General features: G+C 37.5%; 2 protein-coding genes across 2 annotated transcripts; both read left to right on the forward strand.

The window, feature by feature from the left end:
- Nucleotides 1-1026: 1026 nt before the first annotated feature.
- LOC129362741 (allergin-1-like) lies at nucleotides 1027-4530 on the forward strand. The gene is made up of 7 exons (XM_055034456.1): nucleotides 1027-1134; nucleotides 1273-1318; nucleotides 1421-1468; nucleotides 1560-1601; nucleotides 1972-2247; nucleotides 2375-2473; nucleotides 4094-4530. Exons 2-7 carry the CDS (start codon nucleotides 1276-1278, stop codon nucleotides 4183-4185), a joined length of 600 nt encoding a protein of 199 aa, XP_054890431.1. The 5' UTR covers nucleotides 1027-1134; nucleotides 1273-1275; the 3' UTR covers nucleotides 4186-4530.
- A 1595-nt stretch (nucleotides 4531-6125) lies between these two features.
- On the forward strand, nucleotides 6126-11003 carry arl3l1 (ADP ribosylation factor like GTPase 3, like 1). The gene is made up of 6 exons (XM_055034757.1): nucleotides 6126-6377; nucleotides 7086-7229; nucleotides 7956-8072; nucleotides 8416-8466; nucleotides 9258-9443; nucleotides 10603-11003. Exons 1-6 carry the CDS (start codon nucleotides 6360-6362, stop codon nucleotides 10648-10650), a joined length of 564 nt encoding a protein of 187 aa, XP_054890732.1. The 5' UTR covers nucleotides 6126-6359; the 3' UTR covers nucleotides 10651-11003.
- Nucleotides 11004-19471: the final 8468 nt, after the last annotated feature.

Consider the following 19471-nt stretch of genomic DNA (forward strand, 5'->3'; position numbering starts at 1 on the left):
CCCCACTCATTATTTCAGCTCTTCATTGTTCGCTGTTGCAGTATGGAAGATGATCATGAAATCTGACTTAGAAAAGTTTATTTTTAACCAGATTTAGAGAAAAGTAAGGCACCACACTTTCGTTAAAGCATGTTCCCTCTTTTCTGTGCTTCCTTATATTGTGGCCTTTTTGCTGGTGGAAAGACATGGATTGTGTCTGTGCTGGTGTTTGACACGAGTTGTCACTTGAGTAGATTTTTGCTTTCATTTTAAAATGTCAGCGCACATAAACTAAAGAGGAAATGGCAGCAGGGTGCAATATGTATTCAACATGATTTTCATCAGCTGGACCAAAGTGTGGAGATGTGGCTCGCATGCAAATTGCAACACACAAAGAAATGTCTGTTAGTTTCTGTGCGGTCACCTTCTCTGTGTGTTGTTTCTTTCAAACAGTCTGGTGCTTAAATTGCATTTTGGTGAATTTTTGCTTCATTTCCACTCTTTTGAAGAATCTCTGTCTCTATTGTGCATACTTAAAAGAGCTCCAGAATTCCATCCACTCAAAGAAGTAATAAGGAAACAAAAGATAATCTACAGCACTCTCTAGTGGCCAGTCTATGAATATATGTCTCACTATGAAGACCAAGTATGTCTTTATTGAATGTGTCTACTTAAAATTAAGTTAACTTTTGTTAATGCGTGTATTTCTAAGTAGGAGTATCCTTGATCTGAGTCTCTTTGTACGCTATGTGCTCAAGGGAAAAGGCCTTTGCATAGAGAACGTTTTTTTTTTTTTTTCTGATGACAGGATGTTCTTAAGTACTCCTTTGTGAGTGCATGCCTCACTTGACCTCACATATTTCAATTTTTTTGTAAAAAAACAAAAAGCAAAAAAAAAACCCATATGAAATGTGAAATATTTGAACAAATTTGCATTAATCAGCACCCATACTGCGATGGCTGGCTATCACCTACACCTTTGAAACAGATAAACAGTGGCAGTGTTTGTGATGCCAAATTCCAGGGATGAAAGAATTTGCATCCCTATCTGAGTTCATAATCCGTTCTTCCGAGCTTTTTCTGTTGCAGAGACCTTCAGGCTAAGCAAACCAGAGCAGGGCAATGCACGGGTCTGTGCCTTGAGCGACAAACCAGGTAAAATCAAGACATTTAAGCCTTGAAATAATGTAATCTTGGGAAAAATGTAATTATTTGCGTCAGTGTATCCTAAGTCTAAAATTTACGAGATGTTCTTTGCACTTAAGTCTTAAATTGATCACTTTTGGTTGACAGAAAATGATCAGAACAGGGAGAGAGCTTTTGCTCGGACTTCTTCTGGGTAAAAACTTATATTTGTTTATTCACCATTTTGGCAGTCTGGGTACCAAGTATTTCTATTTGATTCTGTTTAAACTCCTCCATATTCTATTTGTTTTTGTAGTTTGTGTCTTCTCTTCCTCTCCTGCTCAGGGATGTAATATCACAAAAGGTAAAAACAAAAGTTATTTATGGCCACAATTTCATCAAAATAGGACAAAAGTGTTTTAAATTAGTGTTTTTTGTTTATTATTTCTCTGTAGAATGCTGTGAGAAGAAAATTAACGTCACTGAGTGTTCTAACGGTATATCCACTCTTTCTTACTTGTTTATTTTACATGTGATTGGAAATGCTGTAGTTTTAATGTCACTCGTTCAATAAAGTCAAACAGAGGTAAGCACAAACGTGGTAAACACAGGAGACTCAAAATATTTACTAAAAATGTGTAACTGTTGATATTCCTTATAATTGTTGGACCACATAGACAAGGAATGAGCTAAATTATTAGAAAAGTAACTTTCTAGGTCTTACTATAAACTGCTAGTCAGAAGTAATATCATTATCATCCAGAAGTAAGCCAAACAATATATCTATTTCTTACAGATCACTGTAAGCTATAAACTTTTCAGATCCTCCAAGACTATCACTACTAAAACTCTTTTTCTTCCCAACAGACTTCAAAGCAAATGTCAATAGTTCTCTATCCACCATAAAGGAGAGCGATGACGTGACTCTAGAATGCTCCCACAACATCCCTGCTCTGAACTTGAGCTATGAATGGTTCTGGAATGACAAAAAAATTGTCGAAGATAAAGACAAATATGATCATGTCAATAACAAAACATTAATTTTGAAAAAAGTCCTTTCAAGCAGAAAGGGCGATTACAAATGCTTTGTGACCACCTCATGTGGCAGCTGTGAATCCGAGCCATATCATCTCGAAATAGAGAGTAAGTAGATGTCTTGAGTCCACAATGGCTCTCAATTGTTTTTCTTAGGAAAACAAGGTCAAAGATTTTAACTTTTGCTATTTTTCTTGTTCTTGTTCCCTGTGAATCTCCATCTGCTGTCATTCAGACAACTCAATCGTGATCATAATTGTCTGTGGGGTTGCGGCTTTGGCCCTTATCCTAATAATGGGGGTGGCTATGAAGATTAAGCTTAAAAATGACAAGGGTAAGAACTTTTTTTGGATTGTTTAAGTATTTAATTCTCTTTTTTCTTTTTAAAATGTTAAACTGACTGAAGGAGCTGTAGTCTTATTTGAAGAAACATGGCTGTAGTCTGCAGTCGCTTAGAATAACTGCACAAAGACTAAAACATGGGTAAACACCTACACTCCCTCTATGCAAACTTAGTAAAATTCCCAGAGGCTTGCAAACAAAGATGTTTTAATAAATTTCCTATGAAAGGTGCGTCTTGGATTAACAGAGCCGTGTGGATTCATATGACTACAGCCATGCAAATCTGAAAACTTCCCCGTACACTCTGAAATTATTTAAAACTTTATCTAAAATTAAAACTTTACCTATGAACGTAGACTTTGAATACTGCACAAAAATTGACACAAATTTAGATGTTAACCAATTAGCAACGTCAGTGGTTAAATAATGAATAATGCTTTTAAAAACAGTCATGAATAATGTTACTGATGATGCTGTTATTGCTACACAGACCTTATAAACTGAGCTACAATTCATTCTGGTCCATAACAGAATTTCAAATATAGTTTCAGAATAGAAAACCACAACTGAGAGTTGTTCAGACTCTGACCACTAGATGGCATGAGCTTCTATTATGATCCAGTGTTGACCCGGTTCATCGTCAGCAAGAACTAGTTCTTAACGTTGTTCATCCAGATTACAATACACACATCATAAAAAAACTAGATATTTTGGACCTGAGTTCCTATACAAACTAGTTCTTGTTCATTTGTCATATTTTGTATGATGCATTGAAAAAATATAGATAGATTATGACATCATTAACAAATATGCCTCGCACCTATTTTATTCTGTCTTATTTGTTTTTGCTCACCTCAACATTATTTTAATAATTGCTAAATTTCCAAAATGTCTGACATCATGCACAAACATAGAGATATAGACATATTCCACCAGTTTAAAAATAATACTGATGCTGCTTTGGAAAGATAAAGTAAACAAGCAAAGTTGATGTGTTTTTTTTTTCTTTTTTATGACCTAGAACATTTGACCAAAGATTTTCTTTTTATGCCTCAGATTATTTATTTTACTGTTAAATAAATTATGTTTTTTTTTTTTTTTTTACATTTTGATTGCATTTAAATAAAATACCTGCAAGTTACTTTAAGCCATGCCTCAAACTCCTGAAAACATTCCCCGTAAACATAATTTCTCAGTGCACAGTGTTTCATCTGTGTTATTTTTCATCATTATCAGTTGGTGAGCAAACTTGGTTTTATCATAAGTAGCGTGAGAAGATTTATGACATTTTGGAGTTAACACTAATTTGTCTTTTCGCCTAGAGCTTCATTGTAAGATAAGGGTTTCAATCAGATTTGCACATGTTTTAAACATTAAACTGGAACGAGACCAAACAAACTCGATACGATGTGACAGTCTGATGCTTTTAAAGGTCTGGTTGATTAATTCCTTTAGTTTTGGTCTCACTTAGCTTTGCTGCTTCCTCTCTTTGTGAGCGTTTGTATTTATTTAGAAGAGATGGCTGTTATAATGATGTTTGCAGATCTTGAAGCTACTTATTATGAACTTACTCAGTGCTTATTAATCAGTGTTACCCTATGCTTATTGGCAGTTCAACACAAGGAGAGAATGAAGCAGAGGGCAGAGCAGAGGGCACAAGATGCACAGAATGCTGGTCCAATCCCATTTTCCAGAGGATACTGAAGAAAATGGCCTTTTGCATATAACTGTGATGGATTCTAAGCTTCCTGTCCTGTCAATGAACTTTTTCTGTTTCCTTCTGTAAATAAAGTCTCCAGTTTCACTTGGTGTCACTGTTGGGGGATAAGAAATTCAAAGTTAAAGAACACATCAGTTGTTTTTTTCTCTCTTTTTTCTCAGATTGTATATTTCTGAAAAGGTTACTGTTAACATTCTCACTAGATGTTTGCAAAAACCCCAGTAATAAACAAAAACCTTGATTTACAATGTTAATGTGAATTGAAATAGCATAGAGTTAATATATTGAATGGAAGAGGTGCAAATATAAATAAAGAGCTAAAAATCTAACTGAAATCTGTCAAAAATCATTTTGATCTGTGTGACGCAATTTCAACTGGTTTAGTCCAAAAAAAAAGGTGTCTAATTATTATGGTATGCTCCACAAGGAACCATGTCACTGACGATAATAACAGGCTTTCAATAGCTTCACAGAGTCATAGTTGCAAAACATTCTGATGTCTTTTGTTAGACATACTTCTGAACGTCTGATTGTTTCAGTCGGTACTGCTGTGGTCATAATCTAGAAGTGGGAATATCTTTTCACCACAACCTGGCCCCAATCAGATGATCTTCCAACATTGCTCTTCGGAGAAAAATGTATGTTGAATCTTGTTTAAGGTTATTAGCAGAAGATTTGGACAAACCAGTAAAGTACAGAAAAAAATAACACGTCAAAAATGTCATCCCATCAGTGACGTTTGTAGGTGAAAGCATCATGTCCTGGGGTTATTTTTCAGTAACTGGTACTGTCAGACCTCTAACTGAAGGGAGGACAACTGGAGAAAAGTAATCAAATGTTCATGACAAAGATTCGTTGCCTTGTACAAAGTGATGAAGACAATAATCCCACATACTCTGCAAAGGAAACAGCCAGTCAGCATCAAAGAAAGAAAATAAAGCTGCTAGATTGAGTCAATCAACCAACTTGACTCTGCTTGAAAATTTGTGGATGAAGTCAAAAATCAGCGAATTGGCAATTTGTCCGCAAAATGTTTAAGATTTGAATCCAGCTTGTGTGGATGAAATGGACAAAATAACTCCTGACCAATACATCCCAACGAGTCTGTTTTTTCAGTACAGTTTACAACTTGATACCATCATTGCTAAAAAAGTAAAAATGATGGATAATAATTGTGTTCAACTAATATTCCTAGCATCATTCCACTGTTCCAATAGATATTTTGATCTCTGCAGGTTACATGTTTTTTTGTTGTTTTTTTTTATCATACTTCTGTGGGCCCATTTGAAACTCCTAAAAAGTGCTGTGTTAAACACTTATTTTCCCCACTGTATGAATATTTTTCATGATGTAATGCTCCTTCCACATTGCCCTGTTTGGCTGAGGAAAACAAGTCTAGAAATGTTTTAATCCAAATACAGGATAGAGATTCCCACTAATCCTCCTGGATGCTCTATTCACAGAAGCACACTCTACACAGAGCAGCTTAACAGTGGCTAGCCTGTAATGGATATATTGAACAATAAATCCATCCAGTCACCCTCTAAAAGGCAACCATATGAGGAATCAGACTAATGAAAGCAGAAACAGTCTCCTGGTTCAACACTGATTTAACCTTGAATGTTTACATGTTAACCTTTTCCACACTGAGACCACAGAGTGTCTTGCATTAACAGCAGTCATATGGGTGATCATTTTCTTTTTCCAATCTGTGTATGTGAATGGGTTGGGAAGAACTGTTTATTTAGCTGCCTCCTGCAGCAGGTGGCAAACGGATAATCCAGGTAAAGCCACTGCAAAGTGGAGAGGGAGGGATGGACCAAGGTGTGGGGGGAAGGGAGGAGGATGGAGCGGCCTTTGCTTGGACGGCGAGGGCTAATTCTGGCCTCCTAATCCTAGTCCCCATCCACCCTCCCCCTCTTCCTGCTCACAGTGGCACTAAGGAGATGTTGACGCCCAGGTAGACATTATCACTTACACACATAACACTTAACCTAGACAAGTTTTCAGAGAAGGGGAGAGCGTAAAAAAAGCAGTATTTGCAGGTTAATTATCTGGATAGATACTCTGCGTGATCTGGATTGCTTACACACCTGTGTGAGTGTCTCTGGAGAATGTAGCTGCAGCCTGTTAGCCAGGCCACAGGACACACACCAACATGGGAGAAGCTCAGAAGGTAGGTGAGCTGATCTGCCAGAGCAGGACATAGAAAGTCAAATGTTAGCTTACATCTATGTGTTTCTTTAGGTTGGTTATAACTCGAAGAAGATGAATCATTCAGGATATGACATTTTTTTCTCACTCTTTGTTATTCTCAGTCAGAACGGATTATCCAAATTCCTCAGGTTGTGAGTTCAGCTCTAATTATACCGTTACATTTGTCTCTTTGATGTGGAGTAAATCGCACGAGCGTCATTAGACACATCACTAACAATCAAATGTTGAACTCTCGGTGCAAATACTCAGCAACGTGGCGGACCTGCTACGCCACAAAAACTGTTGCGCAACCTTTCAGACTGATCACATTGAACAAGGTTCTATTATATGAATGGAGCATCTGATGCCAGAGCTTTTCTAAATGTAGCCTCAGATTAATTTTTCTCAGAATGGGGGCTGGGGGAGCGTCAGTCGCATCAAATCTGTGAGCATGAGTTGGAAAGAAAGCTTTAACCACAAATCAGACAGAGGTCAGAGAGGGTTTATCAGTTTACTGATAGAAGTCATGTTTGTTTTCTCATTAGCTGTTCAAGCAGTTTCTGCTCCTTGACTCCCATTACAAGAATAAAAAAATGCATTGTTGTGTTACAGGTGTAAACACAGTTCACTTCCTTGCCATATTTTTTCTCTGTCTGACCTCCTGCCCCTGACACTCATCACCTTGCAGGGCTTACTCTCTGTCATAGAGAAACTGAAAGGATCCACAGATCAGGAGGTCAGGATAGTGCTGCTGGGTTTGGACAACGCAGGCAAGACAACACTGTTGAAAAGCCTGGCCTCGGAAGACGTGAACACCATCACACCAACACAGGTAGGAGGAAGTGCTTAAGAGCCAGTAACATGCAGACTGCATGGCCTGCTTTCTAAAAACATAATCAGACTTTTTGGGTGTATGTAGTAAAAGTATGACATGGATGTCATCTTCCCATCTTTTAAATAACCTTTCAAAAGAACATAAACCATGCTCTGATTTGTATTTCCCCAGCACGCTTTCTTGCAAGATATACAGACTGAAGCCGAGTTCTATTTATTTATTTTTTTCCCCCTATCGTCTCGCTCTGATGCAATTATCTAATCTCTAATGTCATTATCTGATGCCCTTATCTGACTCTTCCAAGAAAATATTTGATGTCCTGCCAGGTCCTGGACCAGTGTGACAGCTCTTCAGGCGGGGAGGATGTCAACCAGTAAGACACGGCGACAGTGTCCGTAGAAGTAAATCAGACTTGACACATCAGCCCATACTCTTGGCTTGATCCTTCTGGTCTTATCCTCAGATTTGGTCCTCGGCTGCCCCTCGGGATAACGTTGTTATAAAACTTTGCCAAGTGAAACACGGGCGAGATGTTATGAAAATCAGCTGCGGATTAACACGCTGGCTGTGTGTTTCTAAAGCACACCTCACTCTCTCTCTGACACATAGCTAAGAACGACAAAGCAAACTTTATTGGAGATGTGTTTTAGGAGGCTTCCACTCCGCTTTGCACATATTTTGAATTATATGCTGTGACACATTGCTCTCTGTGGTTTCTTCCAGGGCTTCAACATAAAGAGCGTGGCCTCTCATGGCATGAAACTCAATGTTTGGGACATTGGAGGACAGAGGAAGATCAGACCATTTTGGAAGAAGTATCTGGAAAACACAGACCTCTTGGTGAGCAACGTTGATTTAACTCAACCCATTCTTATGTTTCCAACACCAAACGGTTTGTACATAATTACTTACAAATAATTACTTACAAAGGATCATAATGTCCAAATGAAAAAGATCAGATTGCTTTATTCCTGTGCAATATTACGATTTATGGTAAAACTAGCAGTTTTGTAGATATTTAGCATGGAAGTGAAATCCACCAGCAGTTGGAGACTGAAATATTTCAACAATGAAGGCTGCATATGGCACATTCTAGCTTCTTCGAGACTGCATATTTTTGACAATAAAATTAATGGTGATACTATTAAAAGAAAAGACAACTTTTTATGTTTTCTTTTTTCAGATTTATGTTATTGACAGCGCAGACAAGAAGAGGTTTGAGGAGACGGGATTGGTAAGCTTGGAAATTCAGTTTGATTCCCGCCCCACAAAAAAAGAAGCATCACAATGTTTTAAGATATCATGTTTGATTGTTTATGTGTATTTAAAATTCCTTTCAAGCAGTTTCCACAAAGATAATAATCTTTTTTGCTTAGTGGGTTGCCCACTTTTTAATTGAAATCTTGAGAAACTTGAAATACAGGAAAGAATATGAACACAACAATAATATATGTATTGTCTTGTTTAATGTATGATGTCTTCTTAATTTATTGATGAGGATGATAAGGAATAAAAACAAAAAATCAAAGGCTTACTGTTAGAAAACTGCAACAAAACTGTTCATTGTCAGATCATGTTACTGCATTGAATGGCGACAGGTAGAAGATGCTGCTATCGTAATTACACTGACTGTTGGGTTGTTTTGAACTCTTAAAACTTACAATGACAGAACAATTTCAAAAAGCAATATTTCAGTAATTATCTGGCCACAAAACTATGTCATGTGTGATTATGTAAAATTAACTTGTCATTTTCATGTATACCCTGTTTTGTTTGCTGTCTTTTAATACAAATCCTGACTTATCCATAATTGAAAACTGTATATTTGTTCGGGTATTTTTTAATGTATTTTTCTAATTATTTATCAGTATGAAAGCTAACATAACTCTCATCCCTAACCAAAGACCTGAAGATAGTTATCTGTGTTTAATTTACCACTTTGGTATTGGTGATACACTTTGAAGTATTCTACATCAAACACTTTATTTTGATGGTCGAAATGACTCACAAAAGCTGTATGTGCAGGAGCTGTCTGAGCTGATCGATGAAGAAAATTTAAAGGGCGTTCCAGTGCTCATCTTCGCCAATAAGCAAGATCTGGCCACAGCGTCACCGGCTAGTGAGATTGCTGAGGGGCTCAACCTGCACACGTACCGGGACCGCGAGTGGCAAATTCAGGCATGCTCGGCTGTTTCTGGGGAGGGAGTGCAGGTAAGGATCAACATTTAGTTGCTCATTTAGCTATTTTGGTCACATTACAACCACAAACGTCTCTTATATCATCAGAATTTTATGGGACATAAAGTCCAAAACGTAAAGAAGTGAATATTTGTGAAGTGGAATTAAAATAGTTCATAGTTTTCATGATTGCTCACAAATTCAAATCAGGGTTAGGTTACAAATCAGTATCAGTTGCATTGAACATACTGCTGAGTTCCTTTCAACCTATCATATGAAAAAGTGAAGAATATCTGCAAAAGCACAAACACATGAAAAATCACCTAATCCCACAGAGAAGCATTTAGAGAACACTCAGTTGACTGTAAGTCATATATAGAAAATAAAGTGTTGTGCTCAGGTGAGACCGAAGCAGAACTTTTTTGACGTGGAGCATGGAGGAGGGTGCATCATAATGCGGGGATACTTCAGCAGAGGATTACATGGCAACTCTAGAAGAAATCCTGATACTGGAAAATGAAACGAAGCTTTCCCTTTTAGCAACAGTAATTTTAAACTTGGGATTAACGTATACTCATTACATCAAACTTTAAACCTCAGTGATAATTATGATTTCTGATTAGACATGAGACCTGTCCAGGGTGTACCCCGCCTCTCGCCCGGAAAGCAGCTGGAGATAGGCACCAGCACCTCCCGACCCCGTTAGGGAGAAGGGTGCTCAGAAAATGGATGGATGGATTAGACATGACAGCGACTTTCTGTCACATCTGACAGCAAATCTTAATTTGCAAAGCATAATGAGCAAAAAAATACATATCTTTCTATGTGCAAAGCTGGTTAACACTTTTCAAAAAGATGCTTAGCTCATCGCAGCAACAAATGGTTCTGCCAAGTATTGATTAAACAAGAATGAAATCAAATGTATACCACAGTTTTCAGATTTCTCTTTATAAAACAATTTTGTTTTGAAAATTTTTTTTTCTTCTACATCACAATTTTGAGCTACTTTCTACTGGGCAGTTATATAATATCCAGGCAAGATCTATCAAAATTTGCGGTTGCGATGCTGCAAAATGTATTAAAATTTAACTGGTATGACTACTTTTGGGAATAAAAAATCAGGACAACTCTGTTTAAACACTTGCATAAAAATAATTTGCACGCACAATTACTGTCTTCATTTTACCAACAGGACGGCATGAACTGGATTTGCAACAACATTGTGAACAAGAAGAAGTGAAGACCAATCCCAAAATAACACTGACCAGAATGAATCAGAGCATCAGCAACACAGAATGTGATTTGTATCTTTCACGTCATTTAATTATGATGCATTCAGCTGACTTCATAGATTGGAATAACTGTGTTTTTATGAATTTTTATTTTTATGAATGTTTTACAAAGGTAGTCAATATGAAGAAGTACCTAATTCTAATTAGTATCAGTATTTTAAGTATCAACATTGTTTTGAAATTAAACATTTTGGCTGTGTTCCTTTATGCTGCAGTGACCAAGGAAAGTGTGTAGCATTGCTGTAGCAGGTTGTGTGTGTGTGTAACGTGCACATTTTGACAATAAAATTAGTTAATTTCTGCTGTGTTGTGACTTGTTTTCAGATTAAATCTGTCCCTATGTAGTCAAAGTGTCTTTACATTTCACTTAGTACAAGATGTAGACAGGAGATACAATACAGTTAAAAACAACTATCATTGATGGACAGAACCTGCATTAATGTCACTGCACGTACTTCATTGTGAGACAATTACAAGCTAATCTGACAAGTGCTAACATTTTGCTGTGAGATGGAGACAAACTGAGCAACAAGACTTGCAGAAAAGACAGTTTAAAATTACACACTTGCATGGCACAGCAAACAAGATCTCAAATCTTAATGGCATAGCAGAGCAAACAGTGCAGGAAATTACACACAGAGCGAGACTGAGTACTTTCGGCATAGGCTATTTTCCATGAAACGTTTTATATGTTAATTTTGGAACTATTACGTTGCAGCACCATTTCTGTCTATCATCATTGGTTTTCACCGAGACAGTCTGCCACATGACAACTCTCACTTCTAGCTGGGAATGCCGTTTGTTCCTCAAGCAGAAATGCAAATCCTCAAACAAAATCTGAGCAACTGGGAGGGAGAAAACCTGTTTTCACGTTCTTTGTAAGATGGGGTCAGATCATTGATTTTTTTTTTTTTTTTTTTTTTTCAGAGCTCCGTCTTTGTTAGCTGTCTCTCCTGGGAGGATAGTTGTCAGAGACCCTCCAGGCATTATGGCCCACATACTCCTGTGATTATTCCTAATGTTGTGTTTTGTTTGGCAGACCTTAGTGTGTGCTAAATCCTTCATTCATGCTCCCTTTTTTGGCTCTTCCTAACTGCATTTGGATGTATTGGACCCTTTGTTTCTATTGTGTAAAGCTGCAATTAACCACCTGAAACCACTCTGAAATTAACAGCTAGCGGGGTCCATTCTGTGCTTTTACGCATTGAATTGTGCTAATGAATATTTTTATCATTTTTGTTGTCATTTTGTTGAATATTTTGATGTAGAGCTTTAGGTTTCTCAACAGACGTTCACAAAGTGAATGATTTTCTTCTTGCAGATTTTAATCTGAGGCAAGACTGAACATTGTCAGTCCTCAGTTGCCTCCGAGCAACTGAGGACTCAGCGGGGGGTGCCGCACCAATTACAAGTTGTGAAAAATGGATCATTATGGTAGTTGGAAGGAGGCAGACAGCAAAGGCACTGGGGGAGGGGCGGGAAGGTAAGCTGGCATTTTGCAATGTGCATTGAGATTTTTTATTTTTTTTAACTAACAGGTGGCTGCACCAAAGGGTTTGAATAATCTCTCAGCCACCAAGGAATCTGTTTGCGCTTATCCATTGGCCTTTCTGGTTCGGCAAAGCTTTAATTCCTGACAGTGTCAATAAATCATAGGCTTCACTGAGGGCCACATTGTTTTAGCTTTCACTTTGTTTGTGCTTTAACTATACTCCTCTTTCTTTTGTTTAAAAATTATATACATATATATAAAACTGTACATCATTAAAAACAACATGTTGAGGGGATGTGATGTCACTGTCATACGGGCGGCCCCTAAGTCTGCGTTGCCATGGCAGCCCTCCCATTATTCTTGGTCCTCCAGCCGCCTCTCATCTCTCCATTGATCTCCAGCCCTCCCTCTCGTTTTTTTTCCTTCATTTATGATACTTCCTGACCTGTGCTCACAAAAAGAAAATCTCGAATCCTGTAACGGAAAGACGGCAGTACAGCTTCTGAACTTAACAGGTAAGCACAAAAGACAAAGTCAGTGCAGTGTTTTATGCAATGAATAGAAAATGTTCTAAAATGAATGGTGTTACATGTTAAGCTTAACATAGTAAAACATGTCGAAGAGCTTAGGGGGGTGTAAAATTGTTTTATGCAGGTTATCAGCACTTTAACATGCTTCCCTTAATACAAAATTTAATGTTAATGGTGTTTTGCTTGGAGCTGCACATTCCTTGGGCTTCATTCTTTTCTGTGGTGTGTGAAGGATCGAGCAACTGAGCAAAAGCTACACAAGTGGCAACAAAAATGACTGCCCCCTTAGCTACCAGCTAGCAATGAAGCTCAGCTAGCTTTAACCAGAAGTTAGAAAAGTATCAGTTCAAAAAATTTTAATGAGTCATTTCTTCATACTGTTGTTTATAATTGTTTGTGTCAATCATTACTTGGATTATTGTTGTAGTAACTGTGACTACTACTTCCACTACAACTAGAGCAAATAATAGAATATACAATAAAAAGTATATACAATTCTGTACAACCAACTAAAGACTGCATTAAATTGTTTTGAAAGTGGGCTTTATTATTGCCAAATTAAATCAATACCCTTCTGTAGCAACCAGATTCTTTGTCCACTTTATTTAAAAGACCAGATTTTATTATTTGAAGTAGACAAAATAGACTCTTACTTCATCCAATCTTTCTTGATGTTTGTCTCTGAAAATATTGAAAGTTCTTCTTATGTTTCAGACTGCATTATTTTGCTTGTACAAAAACCGTCTGCAGCTGTGTGGGACTAAAGCACCACATAAAGAATGATAATCATTGGGTTTCAGTTTGATTAACACTATCCATAATTAAATTAGGTGCAATGCTGAATTAAATGTTTTTTTCCCAATAAATAATCTTCTTTTCCTCCTTTGTGAATGGAGTTTTTTTTAACTTCCTAAAAAGGTCAATAATTAATCTTCAGTTGAATTAACCTTATTGATAATCAATGTGATTGACTGGGTTTTGGACAGACAGTGAGACTGGTTGCTGTCTGGATATTAAAGAACCGGGTAGTTGCTACAGTCCACACTCCACTGAGTTACTCTCTAATGTGCCTGTTTGAAAGTGACTTCAGGTAATCAGGCCTTGATTCTGCACATGTGGTAAACTGAATTGTGTGTGTTTTCTTCCTTAAGGTATCATCTACAGTAAGCCTGCCCAGCCTACAAAGGACGCACCCTGTCTCATCATGTCATCTGTGGAACCGTGGTCTCCCAGTTTCAATGCTACCCCAACAGCGTTGAGCCTCATAACCACAACCACACTCCTCCCAGAGGAAAGGCACCACATGGAAATACAGACTATTGTGATTATTGTCATTTTCTGTGTTGTCTGTTTCCTTCTCCTGCTGGCCTTCTTTTATGCCTCCTGCTTCCACTGGTCCATCGGTTCATCTCAGAAGGAGACACGGTCGGCTAACGGATGCAGCCCAGAGCCAGAGGACACCACCTATAGGTGCAGCTCATTTGAAATCCAGTCAGTGCAAAATGTAGTCTGACTGATAAGAACAGTAAAAGTAATAACTATAGGCTTTCTTGTCATTTTGACTACAAGCTACACCAAAGAAAAACTTTGTGATAACTGAAAGGCACAGAGCTGAAAGAAAATCACACACAAAGAATTGTTGTGAAAATTTTCAAAAAAATTAACTTCACTTCGTCCCTGTGTAAATATACAACATTTATTTTATATTAATCTATAGCTGAATATAAAAATGCAAAATAAAAGATATAAATCATATGAAAATGTAACCATGACTGAATTATGTTGTTGTTGAGGATCAAGAAAAATAAATGCATCCATACAGAGATTCATTTCAGCCTCCAATATCCTCAGTGAAATGACAAATGATTTCCTCTTATGAGTGGATGAGCTTCTGAATGATACGGATATATGAAAGATAAGGAACAGAAATGAAGAGGAGCGATCCATAATGATGAAACGATAGCATCCACTGGGTGCAACAGAGCAAACAATAACATATTATTATTTGTGCTGTGCAGCTACATTACAGGGACATATAAGGAAAATGTAATAAATATTATCTAAAGGAAGAAATGTGTAAAACAAATCTGATTCCTGTATCTAGATACAACCCTTTAAGGAAAGAAATTATATGGGAATCAGCCCAAGTATCATAAAGGCCAGTGTTGCAGCAAACAGGTCAACAATTCTTTGAAAGTTCACATTGCTTTCATCACGGTTCTGCAAATTGCCATCATGCTGTCTGGTAGTTTTTCAGGTTAAGTTGTTTTTCCCCATATAAATTGAAGCCAATCACAGAACAGCTGCTCATAAATGGTTTGACCCATTTGACCAAACAATTTCCAAGGGTTGAGGCTGGGATCCAGGGTTGACCGTGACAAAGCTAAGAGCGCGCCATCAGTCTCTTTCTCTCAGGATGTGATGAGGGTTAAGTGGGTTTCTCCTGTCCTTGGTGATTGTTGAGGTCCATTTTAATCAAGCAAGGCATTTTTGAGAATTACTTCCTGAAGTTTTTTTTGTGACACTGCAGGACGTAAAACTTCGTCAATTTTGCTTGAAGTGATTCACCTACAACACATTCACTGTTCATTCCACATGCTATAGTTCGCACATTATAAAGTAATGATTTATCTGTTGAGTCTGATGTTAGACATCACCAACCCTTTCTGTTGGTGAGGAGGTCGTTTGATGTTCGGTTCAAAAAGTTACTTTTTTTTTTTTACCCCTCAAGTTGTAGTCCAATGCCCTGAAGCCCTGTTCTAGTTTTCAGCTGAGTCTCTCCAGGTCCCCTTGTGTGGACTTTTATCCAGGCCTCCTCCAGGCATATCTGCACTGCTTTTACAGAAACTATGTTAAGTCAAAGGTGATTTACTAATATAAACAGTCTGGAGGGGAACAATTTACCATCTATTACCCAGACTAGAGGAAGTTTGCCCTTTCTAGGACGTTTCTCTGGGCTTCACATCATACAACATCTTAAAGTGTGTATAAGGTGATCTAAGTGAAAAACAAAGTGCTGTGAAAAGTTATATGCCCTTTTACATATTTCAAAAAAACTTTATTTGACGGGGTGCGCATAAGACTGACATAAACATGACAACATCTGTCATGAACACAAATGAGTCTTTATGAATGCCTTTGACTGTCATGGAGTGTCATTTGGTAAATAGACAGTTTTATTGCAAAGTTGCCTTAAAAGTTGCATTAAAAGTCCATTAAAAGTGCCAACTTTGCATGATTTTGTAAATAACGGCAATTTAGTGCAAAGTTGGCACTTTTAGTAGACTTTTTGTTTGTTTTTTCCCCACGTAGGTGTTTGTGAACGTCCTACAAATTTCAATTTCAGGCAAAAGTAACCTCCATCCACCAAGCAGCTTTCAAAATGTAATTTAATTTATTGAAGAGGAACAGCAATTCAATCCAATCATCATTATCTGGCAGCAACTGCTATGTAGCATTTGCAAGCGAACAATGACTTTTTACAACGCCGGGAGGGAGGACTTGACCTATTCTTTTTGCTTTTTTCACTTTTCTAAGTTTTCTGAATTTGTGAATAATTGTTCTCACTTTAGTTCTCGCCATGTCCCTCCCGACCATTCAAACCTTTAAAACCACATTTTGTACTTATTCAATTTGTTTTTGGCTGGTATCACTTGATACAGAAAATAGCATACAATTAAATTAAATGACACATCAGATTCTAGCATTACATTGATTATTGGCCTCCTAATAAAAATACATTATGAACAAGATAGATATAAATTGCTGTGCACACTTAACTATAGGGCAATGAAATGGATTGTTCAGAGGAGCAAAGCAGACCAGGTTGAAATGGAAACACCTGGGTAGAAAATGAAGGCTAGAACTGTCCAAGGGGCAAAGAGACCTGAAGCCAAAGCCAGCTGTTGTGAGTGAGAGCATAACAAGCAGGTGATAAAACTGGTACTCAAAGCAGCAATCACCAGATCCTGCCATGGAGACTGTCCAAGGTTTGGTGGGATTTGTGAAAGCAAAAGTCTCATCTTGCCACAGTAAATGGCTTGAGAACTTCAAGCAATCAGAGATTTTAAAAAGTTGATATTAGGTCAAATGAGATTGCTTGCAGCTCAGGGATATCTCACTTGTAGCAATCATTTTTATATCATGTGGCGGTAGGACCTCGGAAAAAAGATATTATTGATGAACTAGGTTTAGAGACTTAAAACAATTTGGACAATATTTTCACTTCTGTTCCTCACAAACCACATAACATGCAGCGCATATAAATACACAAGCTTAGATGCGAAATGCGGGCTTCTCTTTTCTATTCCCTGATGACAGATGGATCACTCTGGTGTTTTCTAAGATTGGCACCTGCAATCAGCTCCCTCCAACACCTTCGGGACTCGCTTTGCTGTTATCGCTGAATGTACAGTCACAGGCAGAGTCAGGCCTGCTGATAAAATGTCACATTGACAACCAAGCTGCTCACGCAAGCAAAGAATTTTAAGTGTACAGGGCCAACAATATCTAAATATTGACTTTAAAGATTAGGTTAGATTCTGTCTGCTGATATGAAAAAAACAACATAAAGTCTGAGTCGTGGAATCATTCTGAAAATGTTGTGTGATGCAAAAAATGTTACGAGTAAGGAGAAAGATGCACTAATGTCCATATGTGTTGTCCCACAAAATGCTCTGTGTTTAACTAGGTTCCTTGATAGAAACTGAAAATGGTTGTACTTTTAACAGAATTTATTATTCCAGCTGCAAAAGCAAAAAAAATCTGTAAAAATGAAAGAATCAGCATACAAAATAAAGTACTATAAATATCCCTCACGTTAAACAAAAATACAAAATCTTGAGTCAGAGATCATTGATTGTAGTCATAAAATCATGAATCAATATCTTCAATGACGGTGATTAATTGTGGTTCTTTTTCAAAGACGTACTGACTTCCTAGCTAATGCTGCTGAGCAAAATGCTCATCGGAATAAGATCAGGTCTGTCACTAAATTGGAATTTCATCAAAAAGTTCAATTATTTCATCAATATAGTTGAAAAAGACAAATATAAATTCACTAAACGGGGTGACATTCAAAGCTTTTATCTTAGCAAATGTTGATGCTTATGGCTATGCTCAGAAAAATGCAAACATTCCACTTCTAAAAGGTAGAATATAGCCTCAAACCAAAAAAAAAATAGTTTTAATACATAAATTGTATGCTATAGTCTTACCCAACCACATGGGGAAGACTGCTGACTGCAGACAGTCACTGACTCCCCCCACAAAGAGAGCATTTCATTTTAGTTTTAAAACTTGCGCAACTCACGGTTTGTTTATTTATTTATTATTTTTCTTATGCTCATTTTTGGGATTGTTTCTTCATTCCTCCAGTGCTGTTTCTTTTTTAATAAGGATAAAGACACAACGCAAAGCATTTAGATGGTCAGATGATGCATATACTTTTGGCACTGTATGCAAAATTAGCAGATACAACAAAAGTGTCATCACGGCAACTACGCTCCTGTCTTCACGACAGACATGCCTTGTCTTTGATTTGGCTTTCTGTTAGAATTAATTTGGGCCAATTAAAGTCAACAATGAGGATGTGCCTTTAATATTTCAGGCAGGAAAACTCGAGTCCAAGACGACATGAGAAGAATGTTAGAAATTGTGACTTTGATCCAGATTATCTATTATTAATGACTGCAGACTTCTGAAACAAAATCTTCAAGAACACTGCACAATAGATATACTTCAAAAAAAAAAAGCCAAGGAACTTGGTTTGGAAAAAAACTGCAGCAAGAAAATGAAAAAAGCACAGCATGCAATTCAGACCGTACAAGCGTTGAGAGAGATTCCTCTTTTGCATGACTTTTTATCCAATTTCACAGAAATCATCCTGGACTGGACTTTAACCAGATCTTTACATCTTTCATTTCAACAGTTATGTTATTTACCCAGAATGAATGCTGAAGCAACAAATCATTAACTTTGGATCTACAGGATTTTGGACTGCAAACAACCACAGACACACATGGCACAAAATGAAAATCTAGTCTGCCAAATGGGCTGATCAGACATCAGAAACTGCACACAGTGTGTGGACACGCAGTTTAGCCACTTTTCTTTTTATGTCTCTCCTGGAGCCATGTATGAGCAGGCTATTGATGTTCAGGCTGGTCTTTAACACATCAGAGAGCTTAGACCCTTCTGTCTCACATGAGAGAGCACGAGATAAATCGATCACAAATAACTCAATTTTATAAGAAAGAATAAGGCAAGTAGAAATCTAATATTACAACAGAAGCTCTGCCCACAGCATGTATTGTATAAAAAGACAGATATGACTGGCTACATCCCGTTTGGTGTGCTGCAGCATCGATAATGTAAAAAAATACATGCCGCTGTTAACATTTCTGTAGCCCGGTCCATAACAACCTTCAGAGCTACAGAGATTTTTACTTGCATGAGGAAATGTTTTCAAGGAGGAAGGAGATGTTTTGGTAATGTACTCTGAGGAAAACACTCTCACTTGCAAATGGGTTCCCATTAGGCTCACAAGAGCTGCACTGTTTGATTACAAGCTAATTAGCAGCTCATTTCATGCATGGTAAGTGCTGCTAGAATGGGCCCCTGATTTGATTCACTGCCCAGGCTTTTATTTCCCTGCTCCTAATTCACTTTAGCTCTTGCTGCATTTTTAGAACGTTTTACTTTTCAGCCATAGTCTTTTTAATAAAGATCTGTATCACTGTAGTGTAT

The sequence above is a fragment of the Poeciliopsis prolifica genome, unplaced genomic scaffold (assembly GCF_027474105.1).
Source record: "Poeciliopsis prolifica strain line A6 unplaced genomic scaffold, Auburn_PproV2 SCAFFOLD009, whole genome shotgun sequence".
Classification (NCBI taxonomy): Eukaryota; Metazoa; Chordata; class Actinopteri; order Cyprinodontiformes; family Poeciliidae; genus Poeciliopsis; species Poeciliopsis prolifica.

What these genes read in the sequence shown, in the direction of transcription:
- arl3l1 (XM_055034757.1), top strand. An exon ending in GGTTTGAGGAGACGGGATTG is followed by an intron (nt 8,467 to 9,257) that starts GTAAGCTTGGAA and finishes CTGTATGTGCAG; the next exon opens with GAGCTGTCTGAGCTGATCGA. An exon ending in TTTCTGGGGAGGGAGTGCAG is followed by an intron (nt 9,444 to 10,602) that starts GTAAGGATCAAC and finishes TTTTACCAACAG; the next exon opens with GACGGCATGAACTGGATTTG.
- LOC129362741 (XM_055034456.1), top strand. Translation starts at nt 1,276, where the DNA reads ATGATCAGAACAGGGAGAGAGCTTTTGCTCGGACTTCTTCTGG. An exon ending in GGGATGTAATATCACAAAAG is followed by an intron (nt 1,469 to 1,559) that starts GTAAAAACAAAA and finishes ATTTCTCTGTAG; the next exon opens with AATGCTGTGAGAAGAAAATT. An exon ending in CGTCACTGAGTGTTCTAACG is followed by an intron (nt 1,602 to 1,971) that starts GTATATCCACTC and finishes TCTTCCCAACAG; the next exon opens with ACTTCAAAGCAAATGTCAAT.